The 15596-nt window shown below is 39.1% G+C and overlaps 1 protein-coding gene and 1 long non-coding RNA gene across 2 annotated transcripts in view; both read right to left on the reverse strand.

Annotated features, from left to right (window-relative positions):
* Positions 1-15596, reverse strand: part of LOC125225106 — a 350675-nt gene that overhangs the window by 143687 nt on the left and 191392 nt on the right. The window lies entirely within an intron of this gene.
* Positions 1500-15480, reverse strand: LOC125225101 (solute carrier family 12 member 8). The gene is made up of 12 exons (XM_048128656.1): positions 15175-15480; positions 14271-14451; positions 13940-14085; positions 13184-13412; positions 11176-11377; positions 10563-10797; positions 9809-10002; positions 9175-9274; positions 8362-8529; positions 7563-7741; positions 6646-6846; positions 1500-3391 (listed from the first exon to the last, which is right to left on the reverse strand). The coding sequence occupies exons 1-11, from the start codon at positions 15361-15363 to the stop codon at positions 6687-6689; spliced, it is 1983 nt and encodes a 660-aa protein (XP_047984613.1). The 5' UTR covers positions 15364-15480; the 3' UTR covers positions 1500-3391; positions 6646-6686.

Genomic DNA, 15596 nt, shown 5'->3' on the forward strand with positions numbered 1-15596 from the left:
CCTACACGCTTTTTCTGTATCTACAACGGTTTTGTCAGAAATCGCGAAAAACCGCATTTTCGGCTATTTAAGGGGGGGAAGAGGGGTGTCGCAGAGGGGGGAGGGATGGGGAGGGTTGATGAAAAATAACTTCGGCCTGTAATGTACATATCCCAATCAAAAAAAATCTTCCATTAATTATGCCAACATTTTCATACATAACTTTCCAGAAGCAACGGACTACTGGGCTAGCTTCACACGTCTAAACTTACTCTTAGTCAAGTCAGATTGTGCTATTTATATTAAAACTAGCTTTTGCCCGCGGCTTCGCTCGCGTTAGAAAGAGACAAAAAGTAGCCTATGTCACTTTCCATCCCTTCAACTATCTCCACTTAAAAATCACGTCAATTCGTAGCTTCGTTTTGCCGTGAAAGACGGACAAACAAACAAACAGACACACACACTTCCATTTATAATATTAGTATGGATCTGACATAAAGAAGTTAAAAATTACACAAGTGTGAACCCTGTTACTTTGCAATAAAGTCTAAAATAATAACATTAATAATGGAGAAACTTTCCTTCTGCCTTTAAAATATATAAGAGGAAGTTGAAAAAAATGTAGTTAAGTATGAGAACATTACGCAAAACTCTGCGCAGAGGGCGCTGCTAGCACATTATGGAGCAATTATGGAGGGCCTACCGCAAACCATCTTAGGTAGGAGTTTTGCCCCTTTGTCGCTCTTACATAACCGCACGTAAGTGTAACAGGGAAGAGACTCGTGGTTCGCGGTAATTCCTGTGTAGTCAACAATCCACTTCGATGCGGCAATGTCATAATGTTCATTAATTATGACTGGTTAGTTACTACATAATTATATAGAGGGCTGGCGAGAGGTCGCTCTGGACCGCGTAGAGGAGTGTTCTTGTGTTGGAGGCCAAGACTCACGTTGGGTCGTCGCGCCAACAAAGTAAGTAATCATTGCGATACAGCGAGGAAATGTCGCCAGTATCCTTGGTACAATGCCTCAAGGACCTATTTTAGACATTAGCTAGCTTTTAAGTTTAGTCTTAGTTTCTTATATAATTATGTAAATAAAGACTAAAAAGTCAGAAAAAAAAGTAATCATTATATGGTTTTATGTGTGTAATAGGCAGACATATATAACTCCGTATAGACAGATAAAGTCTAAGAAAAAAACGTACAGAAAAAGGTACGGTGGCCTAGATGGCATTACACCTTTGGGGTACGCTCAGCTAGATGGCGCTAATATTAATATTTGACATTTTAACACATATCATTATCAAGCTAAGAATATGGGCCAAATTGTCAAAACTGAGGTTCAAAAGTTTTAAGCCTGTGCCAAGAGATGGCAGTCTATGCACTGTGATTACACATTTTACTTCGACAGTAACTCTCTATAATACTCGATCCTCTTTGGTGATAGTGCCGCACTCTGGCCGCAAAACGTTGCCATAATATTCCCTATTAAAATTAGAAAGCAAACCCATTAGACTTTAGCTTTAAGCTTGTAATTCATTAAAGTTGAATGTCAGTAGTTCAATTACATATGATATTATCCGGGCATATTTCATCATAAAATTAATACAATACAATAAAACATGAGTAAGTATAATTAACAATTAATCTCATTATAGAATCAACACAGTTGCTAAGGTATCCTGAAAGGCCTAGCACAAAATACAGTTTATCGAAATATCGACGTCTGAGTCTGTTATCGCTCCTGAGTATTCGCGATCGACAGAAGAGGAAAATAAAGACAGTTTTAAGAAGATTCCGATGTTCGTGGTAAACCATCTTCCTTTTTATCTTCTCACTGTATTGTTTGGGCGGCCATATGGCATAGTATCGATATATTTAGCTACAAGTTACAATTTACAAGCAGTTGTTAATGTCTAATATGACAAGTTGGAAAGAGAGACTTCCGCTTGTAACTTGAAACTTTCAGTTTTGAGAAATGGGCCCCTGGTTGTAATTAACAATATGAAGAATACATGTAGGTATGGGGCGCTTTCAGGAAAATAAAACAGTTTGTGCTGTGCAATGGGCAAGTTGGTCTGTCTTTTCTGGTTGTTGTTCAGCTGTCCCGACATTATTACAGGTATAAGCCAGGGAATAGGGATCTATCTGTCCAAATAAGAGGTATGATCACATTATTTTTGTGAAAACGCCCCATAGGTATACAATATTTATGCATGTAGATATCGTTATCAATATTACACTGATATGATTAAATTAATTAATTTTAATATTAAAAACACAACCTTTTGTATTGATAAAAAGTCGGCAATTATTTTGCAAACGTACTAACTGTATACTTTAAGGTCAAGCTGTTCTTAAAAAGTAATTCTATGTACATTATAAAAACGTTAATAAATAAGTATCTTAGTTACTTAGTTACGTAAAATTAATACAAAATAAGTATTATTTGGAATGGCGCTTTGCACAATGGGCTATACATAAAGCCCCAGGATGTTATAAACCCCAAGAGCAGCAAGGGATGCTGTTGACAATCTTTTTGCTGCCACCTTACTTATTTAATTAGGTATTATTCAAAATTTCCGTCAAAAGCGGTAGTAAAATGTATCAAAATTGTATATGTTAAGTTTATATTCATGTCTACAAGAAAGACCTAAACATTTGACCCTGGCGCCGTTACTTCAGTCTGGCTAAATGCGTGTTTTAGGACCGAGTCCTTCCTCAAAAGCATTTTATTCATATTATAGCCAATTTTTTGCCACACTAAAGGTTAAAATTAAACAGCGTGAATAAAAAATATGTGACAACCATCATTATGCATTTTAAGTTTGTTAGAGAGATTTAATAAATAAGGGTATCAACCCTCAAACTCTGAGTAAGTTCGTTTGTGCCTCTAAGTGCGTTTTCACATTATCCGATCCGATATCGGATGTAGGACCGATATCCATGTAGGACGCCATCTTTGATTTTTCCCTTTGAAATCCTTCCGACATCTGATATCGGATCGGATAATGTGAAAACGAACTGAGTATATCGTGTGCAGCGTATCCTCGCGAATTTAGTCAGAATGCACAAATAAAGGTTGATATTGGGCTGTTGACGCGTGCGTCAGTTATCAAAAAGTAAGGGGTCGGTTGCACCAAACCGTTTGTTACCGAATTTAGCGTTCATAATTTTATTGTATGGGATTTCCATAGACTACGGCGTGATGTCGGTTAACTGTGGTTGCTCCAACTGACCCTGAAGGCTGGTTTTAGTGTCACGAGGACCGTCCGCGCGAAGCGATCCTCGCTACCAATTTGTATGAAGTTGATGTTGTCGTCCGCGCCTCTCTAAAACGCTTCAGTTACCTAACACATATTAGTCCAGTGCGGATCGCTCCGCGTGACACTAAAACCAGCCTAATGGAGGTTTGCAATAGACATGTGTAAGTAATGCGAGTAATATCACAAATGTGATATCACTTGAACACGTAATATGGCATTACGTATCACTCCGAGAAATCCACCATCACCTCTAGCATTACGTATAACCCGAACGCAAATGTCGCGAACTACTAAAACAGTGCGCATTGTAACATGGCAAACCTGCATGTTGCAGTCGCCGCGCGCACTGGCCGCTAAGAAGAAAAAGTACGGCCATATCACGCGTCTTTTGTTTTTTTGCACAAAATTTTCTCTGCCGGGGAAGGCTCATATACATTTCATGTGCTAATTATTTCATTGCATTTAAAACTTGTGAAATACTTCTATTGTAAAAACAGTGTGTTTGTGTTGGGCTGCCTCTTATGCAGGTACTTATAATTATATAATATGTGTAAATAGTTAAGTTTATTCGTTTAATGTTGAAACCTAATCCAAGTCTTATTGTACGTCACTGTTTCGCGAAAGCGAATAAGGCCTGGGCTTGGTTCCGACTGCAGACCTAAGCACGCACGATTGTTGCAGCCCATTCTTCTACTTTAAAATTTAAGAACTTTGCTGAACGTCGCTGCTTATACTACTCAGCGCTGGAACATCTTCAGCCTGGTTTCTGTACAACTCGCGCAGTGGCACCTGCGGACAGACCACGTATACGGCTAGACGAAGATCAGCAGAAGGAACGTTGAGGCCAGTGACGATCTTTTACTACCTACTCGTGTACTGACAGACATCTCTTAATTTATTGTATATATTTTTCATTAAGAAGTCGCGAGACGGACCGAAAATGCCTGGAGGAGCTTTTGGTCCATGAAGGAGCACATGAAGGGAAACCTTCCAATATCGTTAAAAAGAAAACTCATGGACATGTGTATCCTCCCCATCCTTTCCTACGGAGCACAGACTTGGTCTTTGACAAAAGCTCAAAAATCCAAACTCAAGGTTTGTCAGCGGGCCATGGAGCGTAGTATTTTGAGCGTGAAATTAACCGATCGCATTAGGAATACAATACTGCGCTCCAGAACGGGAATAACGGACGTAGCTGCAACTGCTGCCAAGCTTAAATGGGACTGGGCGGGGCACGTCTGCCGGATGCCGGATGCCCTGTGGGCCAAGATAGCTACACGTTGGGTACCACAAATTGTAAGGCGTCGCGGTAGACCTCGCCAGAGATGGCGCGACGAGCTTGACGCCTTTGACGAGGACTGGTGGGAGACTTCAGGGGATAGGGATGCGTGGAGGAATTTGAGGGAGGCCTTTGCCCAACAGTGGGACAATACGGGCTCTTAACTTGTGGCGAGCTGTTGGGGAGTGACGACCCCACGGACCCGAGTGTTCGCGAGAGTCGGTCAGGGTCTCCGTCTCCGGCGTGTCTTCGCCGGCCTAAGTGGAACCCCAAGGGGACCCGCAGGACTCTCAGCTCTGGCTTGCCTTCATTGGCCGTCCAGAGAGGAACGTCTGAGCTGTCGCTCCAGGGGTGGAAGTGTTAAAGGGCATAACGCCGCGAGTAACTTCGGAGAAAGCGCAGCACCACCTCTCGACACCCCTGAGCCACTCATGCCGGTGTTGCGCCTGGCCGTCTCTACGATGGCGAATCAGGTGCCCATCTACCGAGTGGCAAGTCACCGCCTGCCTAGATAACTTGTGCCAACAATGTTATGGCAGGTGTCCGATTTCTTTCTGCAATAGCCCAATCTTTTTTCCACCCAAACTTAAACCATAGACCAGTATTCTATCCATATTATTTACAATAGTTTCCAATGCCTGTTGAAACCGATTCACGGGTATCTATTCTTGTACCTGTGAATGGGTTCCAGCAGGCGTTCTTCATGACATCAAATATCTCCAAACGGCCTCTACGTGTTGGATCTATATCCCCACGCACGCCTTATAAATGATCGGGCTCGAAAGACCCGAGACTTTAAAAACGGAGAAACACATAATAATAATTTTTCATTATATTGTTATTTACTTATAGAACCTTTGTTTTATTTCTCCGCTGACTAGCCGGCTACAGCATAATGTTTACTGCCCCATGTGATAACTGTAATGGTGTAACAACTGAGATGTTTGAAAGCATCACTTATTACAGTTATTACTTTCTTATTTCTTATCTCGCTCTTGCGCTCACACGCGCCGCACTAAGCGCTCAGTCGCTCTCGTTCTAACCATCAAAATATCATACGATGCTTTCGGCTATTTCCGGAAGAGTTCGGAACGCGCCACTCAGCCGAACGCGGTCGCGTTTACGTAGTTGCAAATTTCGCTTGCGAATATGATTTAAAACTGTAATGCGTCCCCATAGAGCTTATTTTATTATTATCATTTCTTATAATCATTTTGTGGATACGGGTAAACAGAGTAATTTTGTCTTTGAAATTGGGCGCGCCGAAAACAATAGTTATTTGTTATACAAGGGGGCAAAGTTGTATTTTAACGCCGAGTGTGGAATTGAAAAACGAGCAAGTGAAAGGATTGTATAGTTGAACCACGAGCGAAGCGAGTGGTTCGAGAATAGAATCCTGAACTTGCGAGTTTTTTAACACACGAGAAGTATAATACATTTGCACCCGAGTGTAACACAAAACTTTTCCCCTCACTATAGCGAGGAAACTACAACGCAAAAAATGCGTTTATCACTGCTTCCAGCAGTTCCACAGGTGGTAAATCATCTTTATTACTAGATTCACCTACTTTTATCAATTTTAAAGCAGTTATTTTGACTTTATTCAAGGTCAAATTACTTTACCCACTAGTGGATAAAATGCGTTTTTACCCGCTGGTATTAAAGGACAAAACACGTGTTTCCGAGCTAGTGAGGGGAAAAACATATTATTATTATTGTTGTGAAATGTTTAGTTGACTTTCGCGGCTAATAATTTATCTAGATGTACATTACGTACATGTTTGTATCAGAGTGGTAGTGGTATCGTATGATCCAGTAAGTATAAGTAACCATTTGCAAATTTTATGACTAATAAGAGTAATAAGAGTTATAAAAATATACTTAATTCACGTAGCGGTGACAAAAAGCAACATGTAATGGAACTACGCGCTGATATGAGATGCGTAGCCTTATTGATATCTGTGATGGTGCCATCTCGCGCGCGACCGAGCGCTGTCCAAGGTCGGGTAACGTTTCGTTTCGAGTGATGTATGATGTGACATCTCAGTGAGATGTTACTTTCTCGGAAAAGTGATGTGATATGGCATTACATTTTGAAGCACTGTTTCGCGCATGTCTAGTTTGCAAGAGGTTGGTAAGTGTTAGAAGCGGGTAGCGATGGCTACGTGACGCTGACGAGGTGGCTCTGCACGTTGGTGGACTGGTGGTAGCGGCGGCGCGACGCGAAGTCCTCGTTGTCGTCGTTGAGCCGCTCCTGCTCCACGCGGATGTCGGAGTGCACGGGCGTCACTACCAGCTGCTCGTACTCTAGTGGCCGTTTTCTGTAAACATAAATAATTATAACTTTTTGTAAGGGATACCAAAGACATATGTAACTCCGTATAGACAGCTACAGTCTAAGAAAAAAACGTAGCTCAGAACCATACAGAAATAGGTGCGGTGGCCTAGACGGCGTTATACCTTTGAGGAACGCCCTGCTAGATGGCGCTAATATTAATATTTGACATTTTAACACATATCAAGCTAACAATATGGGCCAAATTGTCAAAACTGAGGTTCAAAAGTTTTAAGCTTGTGTCGAGAGAGAGCAGTCTATGCACTGTGATTACATTTTTTACTTTGACAGTAGCTCTCTATAATACTCGATCCTCTTTGGGGATACCTTCTCTTTGTGATAACATTGCTATGAATATGTAATGCTAATAATTTTACCTAAAATTTGAGTCAGCGCGCCCATTATTATTTATAAATTGGCTGATACGTGCGTCCGATTATACAAACTAATTTGTTTGCAGTAACTACGATCTAATTCACGAAAGCTACAAATTACAAGTGAAAATCGCATTTTGACAATAATATGACATTTTAAAAACGGTAAACACTTTATTTGAGTTAAACGTGTTTAACAAAAGCTCTTAAATATTGTAACTTGGAGAGAATCACAAATTTAGCTGAGTAGCATCATTTATTGTAATTTGTAACTTGTCGCTTGGTTAAACTGGGCACTAAATAATCAGTACGTCTACTGGATACGAACCCTATTGCCTGCAGGAACGCGATCTTCAGCCAGTGGAAGAAGCGGAACTCGTTGGCGCGGCCGGGCTTGACGGCGGGGTTGGCGGCGCCGATGTACAGCCACAGCAGCCACAGGATGCTCAGGCAGCCCAGCGCGTACGCCCAGTGCACCAGGAACATTAGCAGCAGCTTTATGGCCACCTGAAAATTAGATAAGTGTTACTAAAATATCTAAGCACAGTGGGAAATTATACGGCCATTCATCACCCCCGGGAGTAAAACTAACTTCCTTGTAGTAATGTATTACAAATCTTGGATTCAGGTATAGAATCAAATTTAACACTGATCTGAAAATAATAATCTTAGTTTTATTTTAAATTTATGTCAGCTCTAAGGTTTTGTTAAAGTTTTAGTTCTGATCACTGCTTATTATGCATTGGAATGGGGTTTTTTCACAGTTTAAATGGAGTCTTTGAGTAGAAGAATAACTTTTTAACAGGTCACGGAGCTCTGATAGGGGCTGATATAAAAACATGGCACGGAAAGCGGCAATAAGATATATGCACAATGAGAATTGTCCTTATTTTACCTAGTAGATTTAGGCGTGATCTTAGCTGTCGTATGAAGTGCAAAAGGTCACTATTATAACTAGAACGTACCCCGACTAGCGACAGCCACCGGTTGCAGAGGTGCGAGTACCAGTTCTTGTTCTTGGAGTGCACGCTGATGTTGGGCTGACGTTCATCATGGCCTAGTAGATTTAGGCGTGATCTTAGCTATCGTATGAAGTGCAAAAGGTTACTATTATAACTAGAACGTACCCCGACTAGCGACAGCCACCGGTTGCAGAGGTGCGAGTACCAGTTCTTGTTCTTGGAGTGCACGCTGACGTTGGGGCGGCGCGCGTCGCCGTCGGCGTCGGCGGTGTCGGCGTCGCCGCTCGCTCGCCCGTTCATCATCGCCGGGTCGGTTGGGGACGGCGTGAAATCCTGGAACATTAAACAGTAAACAATCATATCACAACACGCTGAGATGAGGCCATATCGTGGCACTTCTTTCCTTTCTGTATTTTTTTAAATGTATTTGTCAGCTGTGTTCAAGAATAAACATATATTCTATTCTATATTCTTTGGTGGCAGCTGAATATTTGTATACCTACTTTAGCATAGATATTTCATTCGTTTATACCTACTGGGTGGAATTTGACGAGGGACCTTTCGGGAAATGGAAGATAGTGTAGCCTTAGGACATATATGGAACATTCTCTTTTAGTCTGAGAGTGATGAGGTCTCATCACGCCCGCGGTTGGTCGACACAACTAATGACGTAAAGCCAACTGCATGCGTTACGGCTCAGCCACGACATTGGTCTAAGCGCGGCAGCGGTGAGCGGTGGCCATACGTGCGAATGAAAAATCCCATCGCTGTGTCTCGCTCCAATGTACGGCCGCCACTCACCGCTGCCGCGCTTAGACCAATGTCGTGGCTGAGCCGTTAGGTTAGATATGCTTAGTTTGCATACGGCGGCGTCACAGGAAAAAAAAACTTGATACTCCCTTTTACGAAGTAATGATTTACAAGCATCAGCATTTATATCTATTGTGGTAAGTAATAGGTATTGTATGAAATACTTACACCAACATTCTTGTGCCTTATTCTTTCAGGGAACAATAGGTCTAAGTCACTGCCAGTAGCGCCATACACTTGCGTATCTCTCTGTGAATGTCCCTGGAATCTGAAAGTCACGTATCCTTTGAAGATATTAAATCTACCTACTTATAAGACAAAAACATTATCTCAAGTTACAACAGCTCAAATTATATCAATTTGGTACCTATTCATCTCTATCCTACAGTGATTATGACAAAAACAATGATATGACTACTACAAAAGACGGAAAATCAGTAAATTAGAAGTCGAATGGCATTCAACTGCACTTTAAAAGGTTTCTGCACAGTCAAATTAATACCGATTAACTACCAATAATATTTAGTTTCGTGTGTTTGAATGTTACATTATTTAGATTTATTTTTCTAAGACCCACTTGCACCCACCACTTAACTCAGGGTTAGTGGGCTGTCATCTGTAAAATTCCATATAAAATGGTGGGTTAACCCTCCATTTTCGTTGGTGCAAGTGGCCCTAAATAAGTATATACATGTGACACATTTTGATAATGAGATCTCGTCGTAACACTTTTCATGTAGCAAGGTGTTAATAAAAAAGTTGAATACCACTCACATACTAAAAAAAAACAAAAGAAACATACCTCATCTCACGCTTATGTTGCAAATCAAACGTCTGAGCGAGGGCAAAGTAAGAGTAATCAATGCTAGCGTAGGTGATAAGGAAGGGCATGGTCACGATGGGCGCGAGCTTGTTGATGTCGCCGATGATGATGAACGTGATGGTTACTATGGCTACTACGACCATGGAGTATATGGGGACTTTATTTGGACCTCTCTGTAAAATAAAAAGTGCAGAAATTATAGATGTGATAATGGATAATGATGTGCTAGATTTGCTGGAGTCGGTATGTTTTGTAATTAGCCGGGTCCACACAGAGCGAGGTATGTCCTGAGGCAATGAGCTCAGACGAACGTACTATGTATTCAATCAGGTTAGTGAAAACTCATGAAATTAAAGTACAATTTTAATTTTATGAGTAATACTGTAGCTAGAAGTCCATATCATAAATACCACACTATTGTGTTAGTGCACAATATTCACTTTTTTTTTTTTATACTACGTCGGTGGCAAACAAGTATACGGCCCGCCTGATGTAAAGCGGTCACCGTAACCTATGGACGCCTGCAACTCAAACAGTGTCACATGTGCGTGAGTGTCAGTGTCACTATTAGTTCTTCAGAATTCTGTTGTTAAATCTCAAAGACAGAATAATGAAAAAAAAAAGAAAACAATAGAAACATAAAACATGTAAACCTTTCCACTCTAGCAAATCTATAGTGCCTGCGAAATATGACAAATCGATAAAAACAACAAAAGAAAAAAAAAAAACTTACTCCATGTCCTAGGGTCTCAAGTCCAGGTATAACTTTCTCATTAGCAATGCTCTGTAAGACTCTAGGGGTTCCGTACATAGCTCCTAAGCACGAGCTCATGGAGCTGACATACAAGCCTGCTAGGAGAAGAACTGTTATGGCTGAAATGTCTGTGGCGATGGAGAAGTTTGTCAGCAACACTTCTCTGCTTACGGTTGCGGCTAGGGTTATGACGAACATCAAGTATAGGAAAGTTCTGAAAAAATTATAGCAACATTAAATAATATTTTCTAAAAATCAACGGATGTATGAAGCTCTTAAGTAAAAAGAACTACACTGTTAATTGCCAAATTGCCATAAGAACGCGCTCACAGGTTATTCCTATGCAATTTAGTCCTGTTCAAAATAAATTAAATTTTATGAAGTTAATGTTTAAAACTCTGTACTTATAACTTATCCTAAATTTATACTGTTATCCAGTCTCCATTGTTCAATAAAGTACAGGGAAAAAATTCCAACTTATTTCAAAGTGAAAAGGTTCATATTATAAATGGTAAATAATTTCAGCCATTACATTTTGATAATTCCCAAATTTTTATGTAAAATCTGGCATATATTATACTTGTTAACTCACCCTGTGCCAATAGCTGCCAAAGAACCACTAGGGATATTCATTGAAGGATTTTTCAAGTCCCCACTCATATTGATGCCAGCCAGAATGCCTGTGATAGTGGGGAAGAATACACCAAAGCATTTGAACCAGGTGTAATCCTTGTACTCCGGCCACATATTGTAGGATATCGTGCTATTTAGCCATCCGTTAAATCCAGGAACATCTGCAAATAATCTTGAGTTTAAATTACAACTCTTAATTGACCAAGATTGGTCCTCAATTTGGTAGTTCATGTGAAAAGGCTACAAGGGGCTAAATGTTACGTATTAGTTCATAAAATGTTACATATTTCAAAGGGGTGCCCTCTATTTCGCCTATCATTAATTCGCATAACAGATTTGGCATAACATAATTGTTCATAACATTGAATAAGCGTAATATTAAAAATGCATAATTCTTATTTCGCATAACAATGAATCTGCATAATTGAAATTTGCATACTATTATTTCGTATAACTTTAATTATCCTAAAATGAATTGCCATACTTACTAACTGTTTGGAGCAAGCGATTGGATCAATCAGGGGCTGATTTTCCAATTTCGAGCGCTCGATTTTGAGTTTTTAATTTTATACTGTCTCACTTATTAAGCATGGAAAAAATAGGGGTAAGTACGGTACAGCGGGACAAATCTCGAGTGGGGGGCAAATGTAACTGGTCAATTTCTTCCATGTTTTACAATGTTTGCATTATAAAAGAAACTGTTTATTTTTAAGAAACATACATGCATTTATGAACTTATCTGCTAATCTTAAATTAAAAAGATTATTTGAGTTAAGGAGTCTTTATTTTATTTATACATTACTTATTAAGTTTTTTCGTTTTTCATAAGTGTTTTTCAGAAAATAGAGTGTCTACCAGTTATGTAGTAAGCGTGTTCAGTGGGTACATGTAATAATGGAATAATGGAAATAGTGTAATAATGGAAAAAATGGATTAGTTACAATTGCCTTTTAGTCTAGATTTGCCCCGCTGTCCTTACTAAAGAAATTGAAAATGGATAGTATTTAAATAATATTATTTCATCGTTCAGATTTTCACTGATCGCACGTGCCGATACTGATACCCGAGCAAGCGGAAGATTCCAAGATTGAACCGCGAGCGTAGCGAGTGGTTCAAAAAGTAGAATCTTGAGCGTTGCGAGGGTTTCAAGGCACATTAACCTTCGTGCGGCACGTTAAACATTGCCACCGAGTTTGAAAACCAAATTTTTCACCACCCCAACACGAACAAAATTATGACTATAAAACATCAAACTAAATCAAACCCATCGATTTCTTCAATATTTATGATTCAAAATCATCATTTATAGGTAAAATTCTATCAGCCAGCTTAAGACATCAAGTTAAAATATGTATGAAATTACTTTGCACTCTTGTGGATAAAATGCAATTTTGCTATCTGTTTTCGAACAGAAAAGTTCGCCGTTGCCCGTTAGTGTGGTGAAAATACAATTTTCTTGTATGCCATTTAAACATTCTACGAAACAAAGTTATGCTTATTATACTTATACCAATTCATCGTTATAACATTACATTATGCGCATTAGCATTATACGAAATCTGTTATGCGAAATAATGATATGCGTATTAAACGTTATGCGTAATAAACGGTATGCCAATTCATATTAGGAGTATTCAGTTATGCGAATTAATATATTATAGACCCATTTCAATGTGTGATATACAAAATATTACAGATGTAATGCGAAAAGGGTTTCCTTCGTATTTTTCCGGATACGTTCGTATTTGTCACGCTAGTTCAGTCAATGTCAGTACATCTTGTACTGAGACTGACTGAAATAGCATGACACGTTCGTACGTTTCCGTAACAATACGAAGGCAAATCATCTCGAAATACATCTGTCATAAACTACAGAGAATATAATAAGAAAGAATATAATTATCTCTTTAGATCTTAAGATTAGCTGGATACAAAAATGAACAGTATTAATTAAAAACTATACTAACCAGTGTGAGCTGTAAATGAACCAACAAAGAAGTCCAAAGCAGCCATCAGAATGATGAGCAGTAACACAAACTGCAGCTTTATAACCCATTTGACGCCCGCGATGTTTATCGTGCCCAACAACAGCACCGCGGCAATGGCGAATCCACGCGCCGCCCACGTTTCTTCAGTTCCGAATAACTTGGCCATGGACTCTCCAAAACCAAACACGTTTAGTGCACAACCTACAGCCTGAAAGAACATGTTATGTTAGCTAATGTAAAACCCAAAAAAGTTCATAGTCATAAAATTCTGGGCGAGCTCACTCCATAAAAGGCCACGTCTTTGCCTTTGGCTAGTCTGTGGTCAAGAGTAAGCCCATTTATAATTAAAAAAAAATGATTTGGCTTGGCTACATATTGAAATTCCTCAATGGCTGAGATAACGCCAAGTAGAAGAAGAAAAATACATTCCTCATGTGTGCTTCTTGAAAGGCAAGATGTAAACACCTCATCAAAGGTGTTGTGTTTAATATTTGAACACATATGAGCCTGAGGCATTTAAATTGGTTTTAAGATTATTGTTGCCACATGCCTGTGTTTATTTCTTTATTTAAACTTTATTGCACAACTAAAGAAACAAGTCTAAATGGCGGACTTGATGCCAAAAGGCATTCTCTACCAGTCAATTATTTTCGTATTTTTAAATGCACATTTAGAAACATAGTTGTATGTATATGGTAGTAGTGTGGTAGTTTGGTAAAAATTGTATAAATGTACCTGGCCAAAACAGTAGACAATTCCCAGAGAGCCTCCCATCCTGGAGCCCAATGTGTGGGCAAGTAAGAAATACACTCCGCCACTTTCTATACGACATCTTTCACAAATACCCACTGCTGACAACACTGAGATCAGAGCTACAAACACTGAAAACCATAATACAATTGATTACTATACAACAAAACCATTTTTTATATAAAGGCTCTCTCCAATATATCCTTAGCATTTCATATTTGGATTGTAAGTGAAAGTTGGTGCAGCTTACATATTTAGCTCTCTAAAAGGATTAGTATATAAGTAGTTAGTATCACTCAAGGTGTGTTATATTTACCTGTGAAAAACACAATTAGAATAGCATTAACTAAGCCAGCTTGAGCCACTATCCAGCCGGACCGCAGAAATACAATGACTCCAAAAATATTGATAAGGCAAGATGTGAACACTCCATCCCAGGTGCCAAAGAGGACTGGTTGGGATATAAAGAAGTTGGATTTCCACCATGGAACATCTCCCTGGAATTGTTAAAAAATAATTGGTTCATATAGTTTAAAACTACATCAGTATTAATTATATCAATATTATTACTTTATGTGATAAAGGTATTATAATTTTATGGCATATGGCATCATAGTAAATTCATGGATAAATAATATAACATCATATTATTATAAGCATAAAGCAATTTATATATACCAATACTTTAGTATCAACATAAAAATAGACAGTAGTAGTTTTGGGTGTGTTAAGGATTATTTTCATGTTTACAGTTTTTTTTATTCCCTTGATAGTAGTGTAGTTTTCATAAGATTTATGAGGACCGGTCTGGCTCAGTCGGTAGTGACCCTGCCTGCTAAGCCGCAGTCCTGGGTTCGAATCCCGGTAAGGGCATTTATTTTTGTGTGATGAGCACAGATATTTGTTCCTGAGTCATGGATGTTTTCTATGTATATAAGTATGTATTTATCTATTTAAGTATGTATATCGTCGCTTAGCGCCCATAGTACCTACAAGCTTTGCTTAGTTTGGGGCTAAGTTGATTTGTGTAAGGTGTCCCCAAATATTTATTTATTATTATTATTTTTAAAATATACTTCCACTTTAATTGCCTAGCTTATATTCAATATCTAATCTTAATCCCCTATTTTAAATTCCACAAAGAAAGTGCCTCAACATCTGTTTCTCACATGTCCCTCTACTTTCATCAAAATTAATGTTGCAACTACATGAAGCATTACCTGAATATCTGCAAAGATTTCGTTAGCTCCAGATGCTTGGTGTCCACCTGTTCCATATTGTGATTCATTGCCTAGATCCACGAAACCGCCGGATTGTCTTCTATTACGAGCCCTATCAAAGCCTGCGTCATCACTACGAAAACTGTCTACATCTAGCTCGTTCCTCCTGCCGCGACTATTTGGTTCCATTTTGAAATATACTGTTCATTCAAAATACTAAATAATATTTGTTTATCTTGTGCTACTTTGCATAAACATCTTAAAAATACGATACGTGACGTGAACTCCGAATACACCTTAGCTGTACTACACCTGTCAAACTACTGTCAGTTATGACAGCTAAAAATGCCAGGAACAAAAAATACACGCTCAATTACACGCATTACACATTTTTATAAGAGTTATTTATTTTTGAAAAACCT

This window comes from Leguminivora glycinivorella, chromosome 4 (genome assembly GCF_023078275.1).
Source record: "Leguminivora glycinivorella isolate SPB_JAAS2020 chromosome 4, LegGlyc_1.1, whole genome shotgun sequence".
NCBI lineage: Eukaryota > Metazoa > Arthropoda > Insecta > Lepidoptera > Tortricidae > Leguminivora > Leguminivora glycinivorella.

Excerpts from the sequence above, each read along its gene's own strand:
- LOC125225101 (XM_048128656.1), bottom strand. The coding sequence starts at position 15,363 with ATGGAACCAAATAGTCGCGGCAGGAGGAACGAGCTAGATGTAGACAGT. Across the intron at positions 8,530-9,174 it reads TAAGGCACAAGAATGTTGGT|GATTTCACGCCGTCCCCAAC; the intron begins GTAAGTATTTCA and ends TTAATGTTCCAG. Across the intron at positions 6,847-7,562 it reads GCGTTCCTGCAGGCAATAGG|AAAACGGCCACTAGAGTACG; the intron begins GTTCGTATCCAG and ends TTATGTTTACAG.